Source organism: Solenopsis invicta, chromosome 1 (genome assembly GCF_016802725.1).
Source record: "Solenopsis invicta isolate M01_SB chromosome 1, UNIL_Sinv_3.0, whole genome shotgun sequence".
Taxonomy (NCBI): domain Eukaryota; kingdom Metazoa; phylum Arthropoda; class Insecta; order Hymenoptera; family Formicidae; genus Solenopsis; species Solenopsis invicta.
This window is the reverse complement of record NC_052664.1, coordinates 6,764,299-6,783,869: the sequence shown is the minus strand read 5'-3', so window position 1 is coordinate 6,783,869 and position 19,571 is coordinate 6,764,299. Positions and strand designations below refer to the sequence as shown.

The 19,571-nt window shown below is 37.0% G+C and overlaps 1 protein-coding gene across 4 annotated transcripts in view; it reads right to left on the bottom strand.

The window, feature by feature from the left end:
• Positions 1-19,571, bottom strand: part of LOC105202597 — a 190,588-nt gene that overhangs the window by 86,723 nt on the left and 84,294 nt on the right. For all 4 annotated transcript variants that reach the window (XM_039447546.1, XM_039447542.1, XM_039447551.1 and 1 more), the window contains one exon: positions 3,275-3,444. In XM_039447546.1, coding sequence (XP_039303480.1) covers positions 3,275-3,444 — 170 coding nt within the window. The remainder of the gene's footprint in view (positions 1-3,274; positions 3,445-19,571) is intronic.

The window sequence follows — 19,571 nt, the reverse complement described above, 5'->3', positions numbered from 1 at the left end:
TATATTATTATTATTACTTATTTATTATTTCAAATATTATTACTTGAATTCAAATTTCCTTCAAATTAAATTTAAATTAATATTTAAAAAGTGATATTAAATTAAATTTTCTATTTTAGAAATTTGCATACTATATCAATGTCACCAAGATAAATAAATACACTTATTAAAAAAAAAAAAAAAAAATATTGCACACATCCGGGAGCAAACCTGGATCTTACGATTGTGAAGCAAGCACCTAACGCACGGAGCCGACTGCACTGGTTAGGAGAACAGTTACCGGGAAGGCTCATATCGCGCGCCGCGGTATAGCCAATTTTCACAAATTTATTATTTTGAAACTAAGGTCTATTCGATCAAACGCCGAGAGACGTAAATTTTTTTTCGTTTCCGGAATAACTAAAAAAATTGGGATCAAAATCCCAGGGTGACTCACCTGATCCTTCCCTTGTAAGTGTGCTTGGTCGAGCCCAAGATCTCTTGAGCCCGGTGCGTAGGCAGGAGTTTTCGAAGCGAAACTGTCGGCTGCAAAGATCACTTTGCGGAAACCAAGATTTCTTGATTTTGTTTCTGATCTAAGTAGCCTTCTTCTCGGATCTTCAGCAGATCAGAAAAAAAACCTCGCTACCGAGAAAATCTCGGCTTATATATTCGAAGTTCGACGGTCGGGGATGTGCGGGGAGCGGTCAGCAGTTCGCCGGAGCCAACATTCCCGCCACTCGAGATCGGGTATTCGAGACCGTGGTGGGAGTAGGCATGATGTGTACAGTTTGCATGCATTTCTCTCTAATTCTTTACTTTCTCGCTTATTTTTTAACCGTTCACCCAGTGTACCAACCTTGTTTAACTCCGTAAAGTTGTTACAACTGAATGTGATTGTCTTCGTTGCGCGCACGTCATTTTGTATTCTATCGATCTTTTTTTTGTCGTATACGTGAATGTTTTGTACGATTGCACTTATCGTATAATTATAATAAAATGTATATTGAATTTGACATAAAAAATGTAGTGAAAATATCGATAATTTTGAAAAAAAAATGTTAAGACCTATATCCACGACTTCTTGGGCCGAGAATTGTGTAATCAATCAGCTTGCCGCTTTTCTGTGAAAGTTAAATATTAATTAACTATATACTTTTCGATCTGAAAACTCTGACCGATTTCTAACATCGCAGACACAGGCTTTTAAATAAACTTTTTTATCGTAATCAAGGAGTATTGTAATGTTATTATGATTTATAAGAGCTTTCACAATCTTCTCTTTGTCACCGATTTAATATCAACCGTGATCCGTGATTGATTATTTCTGGTCAATTTTACTTAACAACTGCGATGTGTAAGATAAAAGAAAGAAACTAATATAATAAAGAATAATAAATAAACAACTTTTATTTATATAAAAGAAGCTCTAATATATTTTCATGCAACAGTCAAAATAAATTATAAATGTCTTACATAAATCAATGCGTGTCCATAATGTCATACAAAAGGTAACTAAACCTGTTAAAAGAAATACAGAATATAATTTATTTATAATTTATGTTACTTTTTTACAGAGCTGGAAATAACTTTTTTCATTTTTTTCTTTTTTCCATTTATCATTTTGAACATATTAATTTTTATTTATTCTTCTAACTTGTATATAGTACGAGTTCGTACCAAATATTGTAATACTTCATCGGGAATGCATTGATAGTATTCGGTATTTTCTTTAACAAATCTAATCACCTTTTGTAATACATAATTCTTTTGAGAGAAGTAGTTACACACCATGAAATTTTTTCCAAAAATTTTACTGATATGAATTAATTCATCACAGGAATACATTAGGTACCCGTTAAAAACATATTGATATGTATCAGAGAAAAGGACACAACGCACATATAGTAGGGTGTAACAAAGATGCAATCAAAACAATTGTAGTAACCTGATATTACCAAACATTTAGTTTTCCGTAATTGACAGGGTTAGTGACTGAGTGGTCTTCCTGAGGAGACCACAACGCAAAAAAAGGGCGTGATTTTCGAATTTTGCACACACCATCTCTACTTCTACCTTCCACCATGTTTGAGACGGAGCGCGTTTCGGCTACGCGCGATCGGCGACAACTAAGTGTGCGTGCCGAGACAGCCGTTGCACGGAATGTGTGCGGGAACTTAAAAAAATTATCAAGCGCTTTGCGCGTTGTCTCTTCTGTCTGGCGAGTAATCGGCTGGATAGTGCGGGATGACGGATGGTCCCGGGGGTGCTCGGAAGACGGTTTGTTACATACTACTGCGCATATACGTATTACTGTCAGTAATATTTAGACAGTAATACATTTCAGCAATAGTGCGAAAAAATTACATACCACAGTAATAATTTTGTGTAATTGTCAATAATACGTCTATACGATTCCCAATAATATTCCCAGTGGTTTCCTATATTTCTTTGTTGTGACCAATCGGTCACGAGGTTGTAATACCTCGGCAGTCAGCCTTTTCCGTAAGAAAAATGTATCTTGAGAAGTTTCGAAATGCTCAAGCGGCGCGTAGGAATGTTTATAACAAATGTCAACTATTGTGTATTTGCATATTAGCGCCACTACATAACGCAAACTACTAAACAAATAATTTTATAAGTAATTATTAGCAATCCGTCATCTAATAACGGAAATAAAGAGGATGGCCATAATATACCTATAATGGCCATAATACAACTTTCTTATATATTAATGTGAATGAATAGAAGCAATTGAATTACCAAACTTTTATATAAAACAGTTTTTGATATCTTGAATAGTTTCTAAGCATACAAAACAAAAACTTGAAAACCGCTTTACACATGAAGGATGATTTTATTATTTAAAACTATTTTTGAATAGTAATCGATATTTTCTAAATTTATCTATTTATCACATCTATATGTATACAAAGTTTTATTAAAATCAGAATTTAACACTTTGCGTGATGCCCTTATTAGAAAATTTTTGCTCATCCAGTCAACGAAAACAACAAAGCAAATTTTTTGAATCAGTTAACATACTTAAATAAAAAAATTTGCCTAATTTGAAAATTTACTGCATGTAATAGATTTCAGAAACTTATTATTACAATATTTTATATCACAAAATTTTAGAAATATTTCCATTGCAAAATTTCATACATTTTGCAGAATTCTTCCAGAAGTATTACACATGAACTGTGAAATGTCGAAACTTTTTTGAAATTTTTTGGAAAAATCAGTACGTCATGAAAATATTGTTATATTAATGTGATTATGTATCCTTACTAACATTCTGCCATGTATTCGATGGTAAATGCGTGCTTGTAGAATTGGCTATAGAATAGAGTTATAGACAGTGCTCTCGTGCTCGATCTATATGAGATCGGTGCGTATACTCCACAAAAGGGTGAGCCGGAAACTTCTTCATAGGGTGGTTCCGAAAGCCACACGTAGTCGCACCTACAAAATAGATATATGGCTTCATATTAAGTTTGCAGTTACCGCAGGCCCAACGAGAGGGGGGTATGTCGGGATGATTCCCCCCGGGCCCGGAATTTTTTGGGGACCCCAATTTTCTAAATGCTCTTCTTATTTATTTTGTAAAAATTTTATCTAATTTGACATAAAATAAAAATAAATAAATTTATTTAATTAGATATACATATATAAAAAAAAATAACTTTGCCAATCTTATAAGATTACTGTTGAAGTTCTTCCATGTATGTATAAAAATAGCACTATTCCATTATATTACAAGTTTATACTATGACGCATAATTTATTGATCTCAAAATCAACAATAATAATTATAGTAATAGTTGCTTTATGAAAAAAGAATGAAAATTAAAAGATATTGTTATGCCCGGTATAGGCGTGAATTAAGTTGAAAACATCTTCTGTCAATGAGTGACAGAGTTCGTGTTGTTGTTGTTTTTTCTGGATTTGATTTGTAAAACTTACGAAGTTTAAAAGCGTACATTTTTACAAAGTTTATCTCGTTATTTTGTGCGCGAGTGAGAACGTGGCGAGAGTATGTGGTTCATGACTGTAACGTGAACGTAACATTTTGGGGGCTCGTCCGGGATCGTTGACGGACGGATTGTTAAATGATGACTTCGGCAACCTTATCGTGCACAGAAGGAATTCAGCTCAGAAAGAGGCCTCGTCCTGCAATGCCGACACAACTCAACGAAAGTGAAACGTTACGAATTCTTCGCGAGAAGCTTCTTACATTTCGGGAGGACAGAAGATTACAGCAGAAACGAGAGGCAGAGCTTCTTACTCGTTTGCAGCAAAGAGATGACGCGTTACTACGCTTCGAACAATTACCAAAGCTAAGTCCTTTCAAAAATGTTTATTTTTGTGCGGAAGGTTCTGCTTTGAATATTAGAGATGCGTTGCGTCCACATTGCTTGCGCGCAAGGAGTCTTCCGTTGGATGGTTGAGGCGTGCTGTATTCGCGTTGCTCGTGCACGAGAAGTTTTGCATTGAATAAACGGGGGAACGCGTTGCGTTTGCGTTGGTTTGGCATGCCTTTGGGGAAGAAAATATTCTTGTCAAACGCATTTTACGCTTGTATCTACGTCCATGAATTTTTATTGTTTTAATTGACGCATGGCGTATCGTTTCCTCTTAAAACTTTCTTGAGTGCATAGAGAGAGAGGGAGAAAGAGAGAGAGAGAGAGAGAGAGAGAGAGAGAGAGAGAGAGGATTGAGAGAGAGGGGGGGGGGAGAGAGAGATAGCTTTAGCTTAGAATTTCTTCTTTGAGGGAGAGGGCAAGAGAGAGAGGGAGAGAGAGAGATAGCTTTAGCTTAGAATTTCTTCTTTGCGGGATTGAGATTTTGTCTCGGAAAAGAGGAAGATGGTCTAACATTTCTTTTTCTCCCAAAAAGGCGTTGGTTTGGGAATAACTCAGGCGGCGCTCGATAACTCGTGATAGTGGCTCGGGGTAGAGCAGGAGACCGTCGTGCTTCCCTGGAAATCCTCACCTTGGGAGATGGATTCAAGGGACCGTTCTTGCTTCAAAAGCTTAGAACTAGTTTTTATTATTTTAAAATTTCTTGGTTTAGTTCAAGGGAATAAACTTGCAGCAAATGTTTCCCAAAACAGAGGTCCGGGTGAGAGCAGGAGGTCGTCGTTTGTTTAAGATTGTTCAAGACGACGCTCGGTAACCTGTGGCAAGAGCCCAGGGTAAAGCAGGAAGTCGTCATTTTGGTTTAATTCGTGGAGGACGACGCTCGGTTACCCGTGGCAAAAGCTGGAATGAAACAAAAAAAAATCTAGGATTTCTTTTTCTTCCAAAAAGATGTTGGTGTGAGGTTAACGCAAGCGACGCTTGGTAACCTGTGGCAGGAGCTCAGGGTAGAGCAAGAAGTCGTCATGTTTCTCTAGAAATCCTCGCCTTGGGGGAGAGGGATTCTAAAGATTGTTATAAACAAATCTTTGGTCTGCCGATGGGATCACCGTTGTCTCCTATCTTGGCAGATTTGGTCATGCAGGATCTGGAGTGCAAGGCGTTAAAACTTCTTTCTTTTCATCTACCTTTTTACTGCAGATATGTAGATGACATTATATTAGCAGCCCCGGCTAACTCGCTATCGGGCATCCTTGACACGTTTAATTCCATGCATGACCGTTTACAATTCACCATGGAGAGAGAGTTCAAAGGAAAAATCAGTTTTCTTGATGTTATGCTTATAAATGTGAATAATAGAATTATTTTCGATTAATACTGTAAACCAGCTTTCTCAGGAAGATACTTAAATTTTTTCTCACACCATCCCCTGTGTCATAAAAAGGGTATTATTTTTGGTATGGTTGACAAAGTACTGTTATTATCACATCCTCGATTCCACCGGAAGAACTTCATAATTTTAGTTAACATTTTATTGGAAAATAACTATCCTTTAAATGTTATCTTCGCTATGATAAATTACAGACTCAAACACCTTCTTTATAAAGATGACACCTGCGTGGATGATAAACGTGTGAGAAGATTTTTTACGATCCCTTACATTGAGTCCGTATCAGAAAAATTTTCGTCTTTCTCATGTAAGTTTGACTGCAATGTTGCGTTCACAATCCCTTCCAAACTGAACAAATTTATAACTACTAGCAAAGACCATACAGAGCATCTTTCTTGTGATGACGTAGTTTATAAAATTAACTGTAAAGACTACGATTCTTCTTATATGGGACAGACGAAACGCCAATTAAAAACAAGAGTTAGCGAACATAAAGCAGACATTAGAAAGGCCAGTTCTCCTTCAGTTATTTCGCTACACCGCATCGGAGAAAATCACAAATTCGATTGGGAGAACGTGGAAATTTTAGACAAGGAACCATCGTATGTCAAAAGATCCATATCTGAGATGCTACACATCAAAAATCAAATGCACGGACTCAATAAACAAAGCGACACGGAACTTCTCTCGGATGCGTATCTTCCTATCCTCGAGCGTATTCCCCCTTCTTAGGTTCATCATCCCTCCTTCTTCTATTCCTTCCGTTTGGGCCACCGAGGCTATCTCGCTTCGGTCCTTAGCATTTGTATCTATTCTCACCGAGATGTAACATCCCATCTCAAGGCGGTGACACGAGTTTTGGTCCTTAGAGGCATTTTGTATATAATTTTCGCTTCGGCTTATTTCCTTTTTTCCCTCCTTTTTGTTGAATTTACATTAATTTATATAAGTGTTTTTTTTTTTACAATTTTATCTGATGACTTGTACAGCTTCCATTTTTATTCTTTTTTATTTATTTATTTAATTTTTTATTGATTTTTCTTTTATTTATCTTTTTCAATTAATTAATTTTTAAGGCTGTTTGCCACAAGTTTTAAAGTCATCATTTTAATATCTTTCTCTTATTTATTTATTTATTTGCTAACAACCAACTATGTGGTTTCACAAAACTCTTGTCTCGGCACACGCTCTGTGAGGTCTTTCATAATATTGTTATTCTAAGTCGCTGTAATAAGATGTACACCGCGGTTTTGCACAATCTCTATTCATTCGGTAACTTGTTTTTATTTCTTATTTCTGTTCTTTATTTGTTTATTGTGATAAATGCATATCTTAATTAGTACGATTGCTGTTTTATAGAATTGTATTATCACTGAGGAAGACCGTCATTAAAGGTCGAAACGTTTGACATTCAAGAATTTTATTATTTATTTGCACCCGACATCCTGCGTGGCTTTTGAGCTCACTTTTTGCTAAATTAATTCTAAAGATTGTTTTTCTTCCAAATCGGGGGGTGTGAAAGAGAGAGAGAGAGAGAGAGGGAGGCAGACTAATGTTTTGTGAATTGAGTACTCGTTGGATCTTATTTTATTTCAGTTTGAAGTCTTGCAAAGTGGAGCCATTTCGACGCGTAGCAGGAAGTGTTTCTCTAGAAATCCTCGCCTTGGGAGAGAGGGATTCTGAAGATTGTTTTTCTTCCAAAATCGGGGGGTGAGAGAGAGAGAGAGAGAGAGAGAGAGAGAGAGAGAGAGAGAGTGTGTGTGTGTGTGTGTGTGTGTGTGTTACTGTTTTAGATTTAGGATTTCTTTTTTTTCTTTTTTTGAAGTTGAAATTTTGTCTCAGAGATAAAGAGGCGTTGTCTCGTTCCTTTTTCTTCCTGTAGGGCATTAGATTGGGAATTACACGGGCGACGCTCGGTAACCCGTGGCAGGAGCCTGGAGTAGAGCAGGAAATCGTTCTGCTTCACTGGAAGTCCACGCCTTGGAGGATGGGTTCGGAGAATCGTTCTTTTTTCGGAAACTGAGAATGAGTTTCGATTCTTTTTTTACGCGAGAATTTTATTGTAAAATCGTGACTAAAAAAAGTTTTTCTCTTGCAGGTTAATTTTATTTTAAGTGAGATACTCGTTGGATTTTGTTTTAATTTTAGTTTTGAGATTCGTGCGAAGCGATGTTCTTCTTGTAAAGGATTGTCGAAATACTTTGTGTTAAGAAGACTGCCTTGCCCCGGTTTTTGAATCGAGGTTTTCCCGAGGGCCTGAAGGCAAATGCCGAGGCGGGGACATAGGGAGCCTTAAAGGCGTTGGATCCTCGAGAGTTAATTTCTCCCCCCTTGTCCGAAGAATGAAGGAAGAAGTGCTCAAGACTCAAGGTGAAGAATGAGCCACAGCTTAAGCAGGAAGATGTCGTCTTGTGGATGTAGTCACGTAGCTCCGTATCCCTTTGCAGCAGCTAGGGGAAGAGCAAGAAGTCGTGAAGATTTTTGAAGCCTTTAGTTGGTTGTCGGAACAACAACCTAAAGAAAGGGGGTAGTGTTACGTCCGGTATAGGCGTGAATTAAGTTGAAAACATCTTCTGTCAATGAGTGACAGAGTTCGTGTTGTTGTTTTTTCTGGATTTGATTTGTAAGACTTACGAAGATTAAAAGCGTACATTTTTACAAAATTTATCTCGTTATTTTGTGCGTGAGTGAGAACGTGGTTCCGCGAGAGTACGTGGTTCACGACTGTAACGTGAACGTAACAATATGAATAATAAAAAATAATAAGGCAAATTATATGTCTATCTGTATAACAAGAGAACTGCCGCAGATAAACATTATGGAAAAATGAACACAGTAACACGAAATAAAACACAATACACGTAAAAATAAAAGCGCGTCGAAACACGAACCTGATAGCTAAATGACCGTAATCAGATGACATTTTGCTGTCACTTATTCCGCATTCAATTTCATCAAACTAGAACCAAGGTGTTTCCACAAATTGTCTATTGTTCTGACGTTATTAAAGTCTTCATTTAAATTCAGTAAATTGCCAGCAAATTGTTATCATGCATGCACTACATTCAACTGATGTGTTTGATATCAAAATGTCAGCAAGTCATCATCATACATGATATCTACACGTGAAGCTTTGTTGTCGGCAATTTGATTACTACCCTAGTAGTAATTTTCTGCAAAACTGCAGTAAATTTTGCAACAGATTCTTGAAAGATTCTGCCAACAGGACGTTATGATCTGTTTCCTCATTATACTCAATTCTTTTGAAAGATTTTGCAATCAAATTCTTGCAAGAAATTTGTATATATCTGCTGCAATATTTGCAAAATTCTTTCACCAGAATATTAATATAGTCTCAAGATGTTTCCCTGTCAACAATGTACGATTAAAACTGATTTAAAAAAAAATAATCTGAATCGATCGGTATTTCTGCACCAAAAATATAAAATTTTACGTGGAACAGCGTCCCATACACACATCACGTTTTAAAAGAATGAGAACGAGTGTTCGTCTCGATGTTACAACATGTAGTTCCTAAAGGCTCACTGAAGTATGAACCTTGGTACGAATTGGGGAGTCGGCTGCTGTGGCGCCTAGATATAACGCCTGTGGCCGCACTTGACTCACGAGAAATCCCCCGCGGCGTGGCCGCCTAGCGGTGGCGCCAGCACTCACTTGTTTGCGTGGGGTCTTACACATGGCGGGATCGAATATTGTCATGTCACCAAATTGTCGATAATAAGCTGCAATTTAAAATTTTTAACAATATTCACCAAATATTCTACTTTTTGTATTAAACTTTTGATATCATACGTGCCATCATTTTGTTGACATATTGCTGTCATTATGACATATACGAATGCAAGCTTATGACGAGCTGACAGTTTGCTGTCAACATGATATATTATTATTAATAAACGTTTGCTCTTAACATTCATTAACTGATGTTGTGTTTTTGCTTTCCTGTTGCTGACTCTGTTTTACGTTAAATTCTGTAGCCAGCAAACTGCCTGCAAATTCACAACAATACATGCAATGCATTAATTTGCCTGATGTACTAAATCTAGCTTGGTTATCTGGGAATGCTACATTTGACATTGAAGTTGAAAATCTTAAGAGTTTACTTTCGGATTTGCAGCTAATACGAAATTAATGGAATGCTATTTTATACGAATGTAAACAAGTCGCAAATGGGTTAAAGAATACTTCGTCAACGTTGAAACAGAAATAGGCTGTTGATGTGTCAAAAGAATTAATAGATGAAATAATTCATTTTAAACATATGTATAAAGCAAATTTTGAAAATGGTCTTTCTCTGTTCGATTTCTTAAACAATTTTACTTCTAATAAGCTAGATACATCGTTTTCAAATATTTGTGTAGCTTTACGAATATTTTGTACTTTGTCAGTTACTGCTGCTAGTGGTGAGCGTTTTTTGGCGTGCTGTTGAGGATTTAAAACTTTTATCGCTCCTATTCTACACAAACGTGTGTAACAGGATTAGGCACTCTTTGTCTGGAATCAACATTAGCAAGGCAATTTGATTTTGAGGTATTAATTAACACTTTGGCCTTGGCCAAAGCACGAAAAACGTGTTTATGTTAAGCATTTAACATACATTTCATATTATATGTATTATTACTTTTTTGGGTAAACTTTTACAAAAGGAGAGCAACCTCTGACGACCTTGACCTTATCATATGTTACCAAGGAGAGGATACTGAACAACGTTTCCTCATAAATTAATTGGTACTCTCGTACAGTTTTCGAGATATACTTGGTGAAAAAAACAAACAGTTTTTCTTAATTATTTTAGAAAATATTTATTTTACAAAAAAATGTGTCAAACAAAAAATGAAGCTCGTAATAAGCTCTATAGAAAAGGTCTTATACATATTTTACCTAACTTCAATACTTTAGTTGTTATCGTAGGAAAACTGTTTTAAAGTTTTTTTTTGAGTTTCAACAGTTTTGCGTAAAAAGTAGATGCTTGGGCGGGGGAGGGGCGGAGCCCCGAATCTCTTCCCCGTATTTTTTCTAAGCAAATTTACTCCGTCTCAATTGGTCCACTAATGACAGGGTGAGTGCGGGAGGGATTGGGCCATTAGGCTCAAATTATGAATTGTATATATGTGGATATACAGGGTGATTCAAAATAACCTTGGTCCCGAAGCTGGCATATTCGTAATCGAAATCTGAGACAATTTTTCCTTTTGCAAAAATTTGTCCGGAGCTTAGTTTTCAAGTTACAATAAGAATTAGTTAGCGTATTACGAGTCAGGTACAAGTGATAGACAGGGGCGGCGCGACTCACTGTTACACGCGGGTGTTTCCGTGGGGCACCTCCTGCGCTCAAATGACTGACAAAAGTACATGGACAGCACATTCCTATTTAAACTTTCTCTCTCTCTCTCTCTCTCTCTCTCTCTTTCTCTCTCTCCGTCACTTTAATTATGCTACATTTAACTTGTCAAATTTCGATCTGTCATCAGGCCGTCAAATATCGGGATGATCGTGAAATCTTCAAGTAAGTTTACATTATTATAATAAATGTACGCCCGCAAATAATAAAATTTAATGCAAATTAGATTACTTAATTGCAAGTTAAAAGTAGAACTTTTAAAACGCACAAAAGGGATAGAAAAGAGAAAGAGAGACGGGGGGGGCCTTTGAACAAGTTTAAGCACGTTTACTTACGCACATGGCGATCAGCTTATTGTTTCCACGATGCGACAGTTTAATTTAAATTTGTCCTTTATTTAGATCTATCCCTCGAAGTTGTTTCATATTTCACCACATTTACTCTTCATTTGATTGATAAACGCGGAACTACGCGACGAATCGATCAATCGACTTTATTAATTACTATTAATCACTACTGTAATCACTACAATCATTCAATGCGTTAAAATTATTCGAAGAAACACGTATATACGTTACGATCACACAACACGTGTTCACTCGACGATATAAAGCAGTCGACTGAATGTTATTGGTTATGCCGTTATAAGAGTGTCGAACGATTGGTTAAAGCCATAAGTCAAAACGCGGTAATTCAAAATGATAAAATGATGAAAATATTGATTAATACGATTTACATCGATACAACCCACATAGAAATTGACCTCCAGTGGATGTCCGTCGCCCTTCCATAGCTCCATGGGACGTCTATCTCCATGATGGAAGTCAGATGGACGTCCATTAGAAGTCCATGAAACCTCCATAGCTCCATGGGTTTTTACTTCCATCATGGAAGTTAGATGGACGTCCGTTAGAAATCCATGAAACCTCCATAGCTCCATGGAATTTTACTTCCATCATGGAAGTCAAATAGATCTCCATTAGACATCCATCCAACCTCCATAGCTCCATGGGATTTTATTTTCATCATAGCAGTCAGATGGACATCCATTAGAAGTCCATGAAACCTCCATAGCTCTATGGGATTTTACTTCCATCATGGAAGTTAGATGGACGTCCATTAGAAGTCCATGAAAGCTCCATAGCTCCATGGGATTTTACTTCCATCATGGAAGTCAGATAGATCTCCATTAGACATCCATCCAACCTCCATAGCTCCATGGGATTTTATTTCCATCATAGAAGTCAGATGGACGTCCATTAGAAGTCCATTAAACCTCTATAGCTTAATAGGATTTTACTTCCATCATGGAAGTCAGATGGACGTCCATTAGAAGTCCATAAAATTTCTATAGCTTCATCAGATTTTACTCTTATCATAGAAGTCAGATAGATTCCGTAAAGCGTATAATGCGCATGACGTTATCCTTGTTGATCACCAGAAGTTAAACAAGGATAAAATGTTATATTACGTACATCATGCGCTCTCTTTACGGAATTTGGTCATTATCTCTTTATCAAAACAATTATGCAACTAATTTGTTTATAACAATTATAATAACTATAACAATTAAAAAAGCGTCATACGTTTTTTTAGTAATTTTTCTCGGTGAATCGATTGCGCAATCAGTTCTCCTTTACAGTCAGTTTTGACAATTTGTTTATAACAATTAATTGCAAAATTAACTTTGGCAACGGGCTTTTTACGTCATTAATGTTTTTTCATGTTTCGATACTATTTCTAATTGTTGTTTTTTGACTGATTTGGCCATGGGCAGAAACAGGTTTTAATTATTTATATAATTTATATTAAAAATATCTAAGGCTAAATAAACAAAAAGTTAATAAGAGTGTTCGCGCGATACCAAGACGCCAGTTTCTTCTTGTTCAAATCAGCTTTACTTCAAATATAACTTTTTATAAACAATCTCACAAGTGTACGTTTAGCTCAGTGTTAAGATACTAGGTTATCGTTCCGAAGATCTTAGGTTCGAATCCCGCCGGCGCCGATGCGTTTCGAAAATTTATAAAATAATACGTAATTGTAATTAGTGAATTAAAATGTTATATGTGAAACAGTGAATACAGATTAAGCTATAAAAATAATAAAATCTGTTAAAAAAAAATTTTTTTTACCGTTCATGAGACGTCCACTGAAGGTCCGAACCTCCACGGTACACGTCCATTAATAATCTAAATAACGTCTGCTGAAACTCCATAAAGCCTCTACTAATAATCCACGTGACGTCGGTTTGTCATCCACTAAGGCTCTATGAACCCTTTATTAATAATCCACGTAACGTCTAATGGACATCCGGTTTTAACGTCTAATGGACGTCCAATGGACGTGCGCAATGCGGAACTGTGGATGCCTGGTGGCCGTCCATTGGATGTCCATGGGACGTCCACTGGAAGGTCCGAACTTCCACGGCAGACGTCCATTAGACGTCCATTGGAGGTTTTAGTTCTATGTGGGAATTTATTATAAAAATGTGGCAAATGCATGTTTATTATTACTTGTTAAAAATTGTAAGTGACTTTATCAAGATAATTATTTAGAATATTTATTATAAAAAAAACTTCAAGGATATAATTCTTGAAATCTCCTTACAGCAACGGATAATCTGCCCTTTTCAGGGTAATCAAATATTTTATTTTGAGGATATTTTGAGGATATTTTCACAGTTTTCACAAATATTCAAAAATAAGAAATAAAAAAAGTATTTAGAAAAAATTGATTTTGATAAAATTATTTTTTGAATATTTAGAATGAATAATATTTAATTATCTTGATAAAGTCACTATCATACAATTTTTAACAAATAATGATAAATATGCATTTGCAACATTTTTCTAATAAATTGTATTGATGTAAATTGTATTAACCAATATTTTCATTTTAAATTGCCGCGTTTTGACTTATGGCTTTAACCAATCGTTCGACACTCTTATAACAACATAACCAATAATATCCAGTCGACTGCTTGATATCGTCGAGTGAACACGTGTTGTGTGATCGTAACGTAAACACGTGTTTCTTCGAGTAATTTTAACGCATCGTATAATTGTAGTGATTAAAGTAGTAATTAATAAAGTTGATCGATCGGTTCGTCGCGTAGTTCCGCGTTTATCGATCAAGTGCAAAGTAAATAGTGTAAATGTGGTAAAATATGAAACAACTTCGAGGGATAGATCTGGATAAAGGACAAATTTAAATTGAACTGTCGCATCGTGGAAACAATAAGCTGATTGCCGTATGCGTGAGTGAACGTGCTTACACTTGTTTAAAGCCCCCTTCTCCACCGTCTTTATCTCTCTCTCTCTCTCTTTCTCTTTTCTTTCTTTTTTGTGCGTTTTAAAAGTGCTACTTTTAACTTGCAAGTGCACATTTAAGTAATCTAATTTGCATTAAATTTTAGTATTCGCGGGCGTACATTTATTAAAATAATGTAAACTTACTTGAAGATTTCACGGTCATCCCGATATTTGACGGCCGGATGACAGATCGAAATTTGACAAGTTAAATGTAGCATAATTAAAGTGACGGAGAGAGAGAAAGAGAGAGAGAGAGAGAGAAAGTTTAAATAGGAATGTGCTGTCTATGTACTTTTGTCAGTCATTTGAGCGCAGGAGGTGCCCCACGGAAACACCCGCGTGTAACAGTGAGTCGCGTCGCCCCTGTCTACCACTTGTACCAGACCCGTAATACGCTAACTAATTCTTATTGTCACTTGAAAACTAAGCTCCGGACAAATTTTTGCAAAAGGAAAAATCGTCTCAGAATTCAATTACGAATATGCCAGCTTCGGGACCAATAGGTTATTTTGAATCGCCTGTATACAACTCATTATTTGAGCCTGATGGCCCACCTCATCATTAGTGGACCAACTAAGACGAGGTAGATTAAGTTAGGAAAAATACGGGAAGGGGGTGCGGGGGAGGGGCTCCGTGTTGAAGCATCTACTTTTCACGCAAAACTATTAAAAATTTTAAAAAATTATTTTTAAGCAGTTTTTCTATTATAACTACTAAAGCATTAAAATTAGGTAAAATATGTATATAACCTTTCTTATAGACATTATTACGAGCTTCATTTTTTGTTTAACACATTTTTTTATAAAATGGATATTTTCTGAAATAATTCAGAAAAACTGTTTTTCTTTCTCTCAGTATATGTCAAAAACTGAACGAGAGCGCCAATTAATTTATTAAGAAAAAATGTTCAATATCCTTGCATCTATAACATATGTCAAGGTCAAGGTCGCCAGAGGCTGCTCCCCTTTTGTAAAAGTTTATCGTTTTTTGTAATAAAAAATTTTGTCTTTCCTTCGTTCCTCTTTTTTTTTAATCTAAGATTGAAAATCTCAAATCTGCCGTTTCTAATTGAGAATAACACTTACGCAAAACGGGGGACCGTAATTTTCTTCCCCTGGGCCCTAATTTTCTCTCCACGGCCTTGGGTTACCACAATATAAAATGCGTTCTACTAGTAATATAGATCTATTATAACAAACTATATCCGTGAAAGGAGAAAGAAAAAATTAGCTAAAATAATAATTCTAATTGATATAGTTCTCTAACTTTTTTAAAATACTATACCGGTATAAACCCATACAATAGTGAATTTTTCAGTAAAATTTCAGAAATATTGCAATATCGCAAATTGCAATGCAATATTGTAAATATTTCAGAGACATGTAACGACCTGACTTTTCCGCGCGCGGGGCGGCGTGATTTTGTACGGACGAGGACGCGAAGGAGATTGCCAAGAGAACTAGACGCGAGGTTGGTGGTAAACAAAATATAATTTATTTTGCGTTGAAATGATACAAAGAAAGTAGCGTTCGGGACGCGACGCGCAGACGGACAAATGACGGTGACGCTCGGACGGACGTGACGATGACTTATTTCTATGCGTGGACGAACTAACGAACGGATACCGCGCGGACGGACGGAACAAAGATAGCACGCGCGGACGGACGAAGACGGGAATTATCGCGCTCGAACGGACGGTATTTACAAGTTGCCTTTGTGTACGCAAGAGATTCCGAGCCGAGTTTCTCGGAATTCGGAATCCCTGTTTACGCGTCGGTGTCGTGGCCTTGCCGAAGGCCGCGGCCACGGCCGAAGACGTCGCGTGCGCGGTACAGCAGTACGCGATTCGGAACGGTCGCGACACGCGGCGGTTAATACCGCGATGTTGGTGCGGCGATGGCGATCGACTCACGCCAAGATCACTTGGTGGAGGCGCGGAACTCCACACCCCGAGTCGTGAGTCAATGCAGAGTAGGAAAAACGAATCGGAGATGTTCCGACTACCAGGATTTCCCGGTGGAGCCCAAGATTAACTTAAGCCCGTGAGTCGGTCGGTCTAGGAGGCGGACGGTCGCCAAGATCTCTTGGCGGAAGCTAAGCTCTCTTAACTCCTGGCTAGCGCTCGGGAACACTTCTTTTGCGGACGGAAAGCGGAAAAAAAGCCTCGACTGTAGAAGCGGCGGCGCTTATATAGTCTCGAGGGCAGGAACGGTGCGGGGGTACGGAACGGTGCGGTAACGGAGGGGGAATCCCTGCCGCTCGAGATCGGCCAGCGACCGCCACTTCGGTTACGTCGAGCGCGTGCACGCGGAGATCTCCTCGAGGCGCGGATGCGTGTTTGCGCGCTACGACGGTTTCAAAGTCTTATTGGCACTGTGCGCCGGTTTCTCGCTGTCCGGCGGTTGTTTGGCCGGACAGCCTGGAACGGTGGACGATCCGAAGGGGGAGCGGAAAGGCGGTTTGTTACAGATATACAATATTAATTTCGTCAAAATATTCCAGTAATGTAGAAATATAAAAATCTGGATAAACATATATTAAAATGCACGTGTATACATGTAATATCGTGTGAGAAGGCATTTATGTCCCCGTGTGTATACTTTTTATTCATTATAAAGCCTATATTAAACCAATAAACTCAAGGACAGTCAAGTGTTTTCAATTACGCGTCTGTCAGAATCCACTATCATTTAAAACATGACGTTTATTCTTATAAAAATTAAAAAATTCTATTTTTTTATTGATCTTATCATCAATTTTGCTGTTTTGTGTTGTTTTATTTAGTGCTTACTTATTCTTGTGCTTAGAAAATAAAATAAAATTTACTCGACAAATAATAATAGATTTAATTAAATTGAAAATTTGGAATCTATTTTCATTTATTTGTATACTTTTATATTCAAAAATAGCAATTACAGAATTTAATTTTATGTCAGTTTGAAATGGATGGTGACCCGCGAAAACTTTTTTAAATTGAAAAAATAACAATCACTTCATTTCATTCTTGTTTCATAAATTAAAATGACTTACATTGCCTACATAGTATTTTTAATTGAAAAAATAAAAATTCCGTAGTTTCCATTCCATTTTACTGATTAAAATAAATTTCAGGAATTTTTAAACTTTAATTAGATTGAAATGAATTTAAAAAAGCAAGAATTTTGTAATGACCATACGAATCCATTTTAATCTATTTCCGTTTGCTGAATAAATAGCATATAAGGAGATTTTTGTGAGGAGAAAAGCAAGAGAGAATTAACACTAGAACTACGGTAAAATTTCTCTATCTAAAACTACGGCAGAAGTCAATTTGACTATTCATTAAAAATTAGCGTTTAAATTATTATAATTTTAACAATAATTATCGGGTACATACCCAAGTACATACCCAGATATTAAGCGGACATTTAAGTAAATAAATTGCCTTTATTTAATCGTTTATGTAACTACAAAACGTGTTGCGCTATAGCCTCAAAGGCGATCAGCGTGTCGGCCGTCGAGTCTCGAGCAGTAGTGAGGAAATAGTAGGCGTTGCCTCAAAAATCGACTCAAAATATGCATTTCATTGCGAGCACTGCCTAGTGCATACATGTGCCAAATGAGGGAAAATCGTGAAAGAAGAGGAGTAACTATACCCCCTAACAACTTAATTCCTATTGGCTGACAAACGCTCAATTTTTAGTATCGGTCAATTTGACCGCAACCGTCGTTATAGGTATATCCCTGCAGAAAAAATATTTAGTTACATAAATTAATTATTTTTTTTCAACTTTTATAAAAGCAAAATTCATGCATAAGCACAAAATTACAAGACTCTACAAGCAACAGATTAATTATAAAGTTATTAGGAAAAACTGAAACGGTCATTTTGACCGCGGCCGTAGTTCTAGTGTTAAAAAGACAAGATTTACTTTTGGATAAAGTTTCGAAATGGTAAACCTTCCGATTTTGCTGTTGATTGGTATTGGTATTGGTTGATTACTGTATTTTGGTGCGTTGATTATGAATATGATAATGAAAATCACTAATAAAATCATCTTCAAGGTCAAACGTCAAAAAACCTAAAAAAATGTCGCTTTGTTTAACATTATTTTGGTAAATATTAATTTAACAAAAAAAATGTTTCAAATAAAAGTTATACTTTTGAAATAATACATAATTCATGCCCTATACATTCTTTGCACCAATAGTTTGTAACGATGCACTTCCCAAAATGTAATACATCGTTCCCGGCAAACATCAGCCAGAGACTGCCAGGCACTAAACGATAGAAGGCGCAGTGTGCTACTTTATACCGCTTCGTAACCGAGACAAAAAGGATAACGGCCGAAGACAGCCATTAATAACAACCGTACGCGCCATAAGTCCGTAAGCACGCGTAATGGTCCCCGGTTGGGGACCAAGAAGACTCCCCACACCTGCCTGCCTATACCACTAGCGCGTTGTAAAATAGTGAGTTAATAACAAATAAAACCGAATTAAGCCAAACATATGAATTGCCTGGTATATAAAGAGCGACAATTTTCATCCAAATCCAGATCCTGCTTCTTACTTCTGAACACATCTCCGATCTTACAGTAATAGGCGACAAACGGTAAAAGTACTTTGCCGCTGCCAATGTACTTGGCCGCCAACCGCTCTTAAGCACCCATCAAAACTCCCAGCTAAAACATTCTCGAAGGCACAATTGATGAAACTATTTTGCCGCCGCCAAGGCATTTGGCCGCTCAAGCTCCCGATTACCTCTCGTCGAACCTATAAAGCACCGAGATTTCGCAATAGCATTTAAAAAGCCGGCACCGCTGCACCGGCACGCCAGTACACGCGCTCACCACATTGCAAGCCGGGCGAGTAAACACGCAACTGAAGACTCTTTAAGGGGGAAACTTAGTGTAAAATCAATTTTTTTCACCTTTTCTGTTTTTTGTTTAAATTGTTAGAAAATTATTTCAAAAATATGAAAAAAAAAACATTAGAAAATTATAAGAGACTTCGTTTTGTGTTAATTTCAAAGAAAGATGAGTCGATCTTAGCGGCCGGAGCGCGTAGGTATACAACTTTATGGGACTCCGCGCAGCACACGCTGGAAGTCTGTCCAGCGTGGGACGAGCGCGGAGTCCTGAAAAGGAAATTGGCGAGGAAAAAATGGTATTTTCCTCTCCCTGC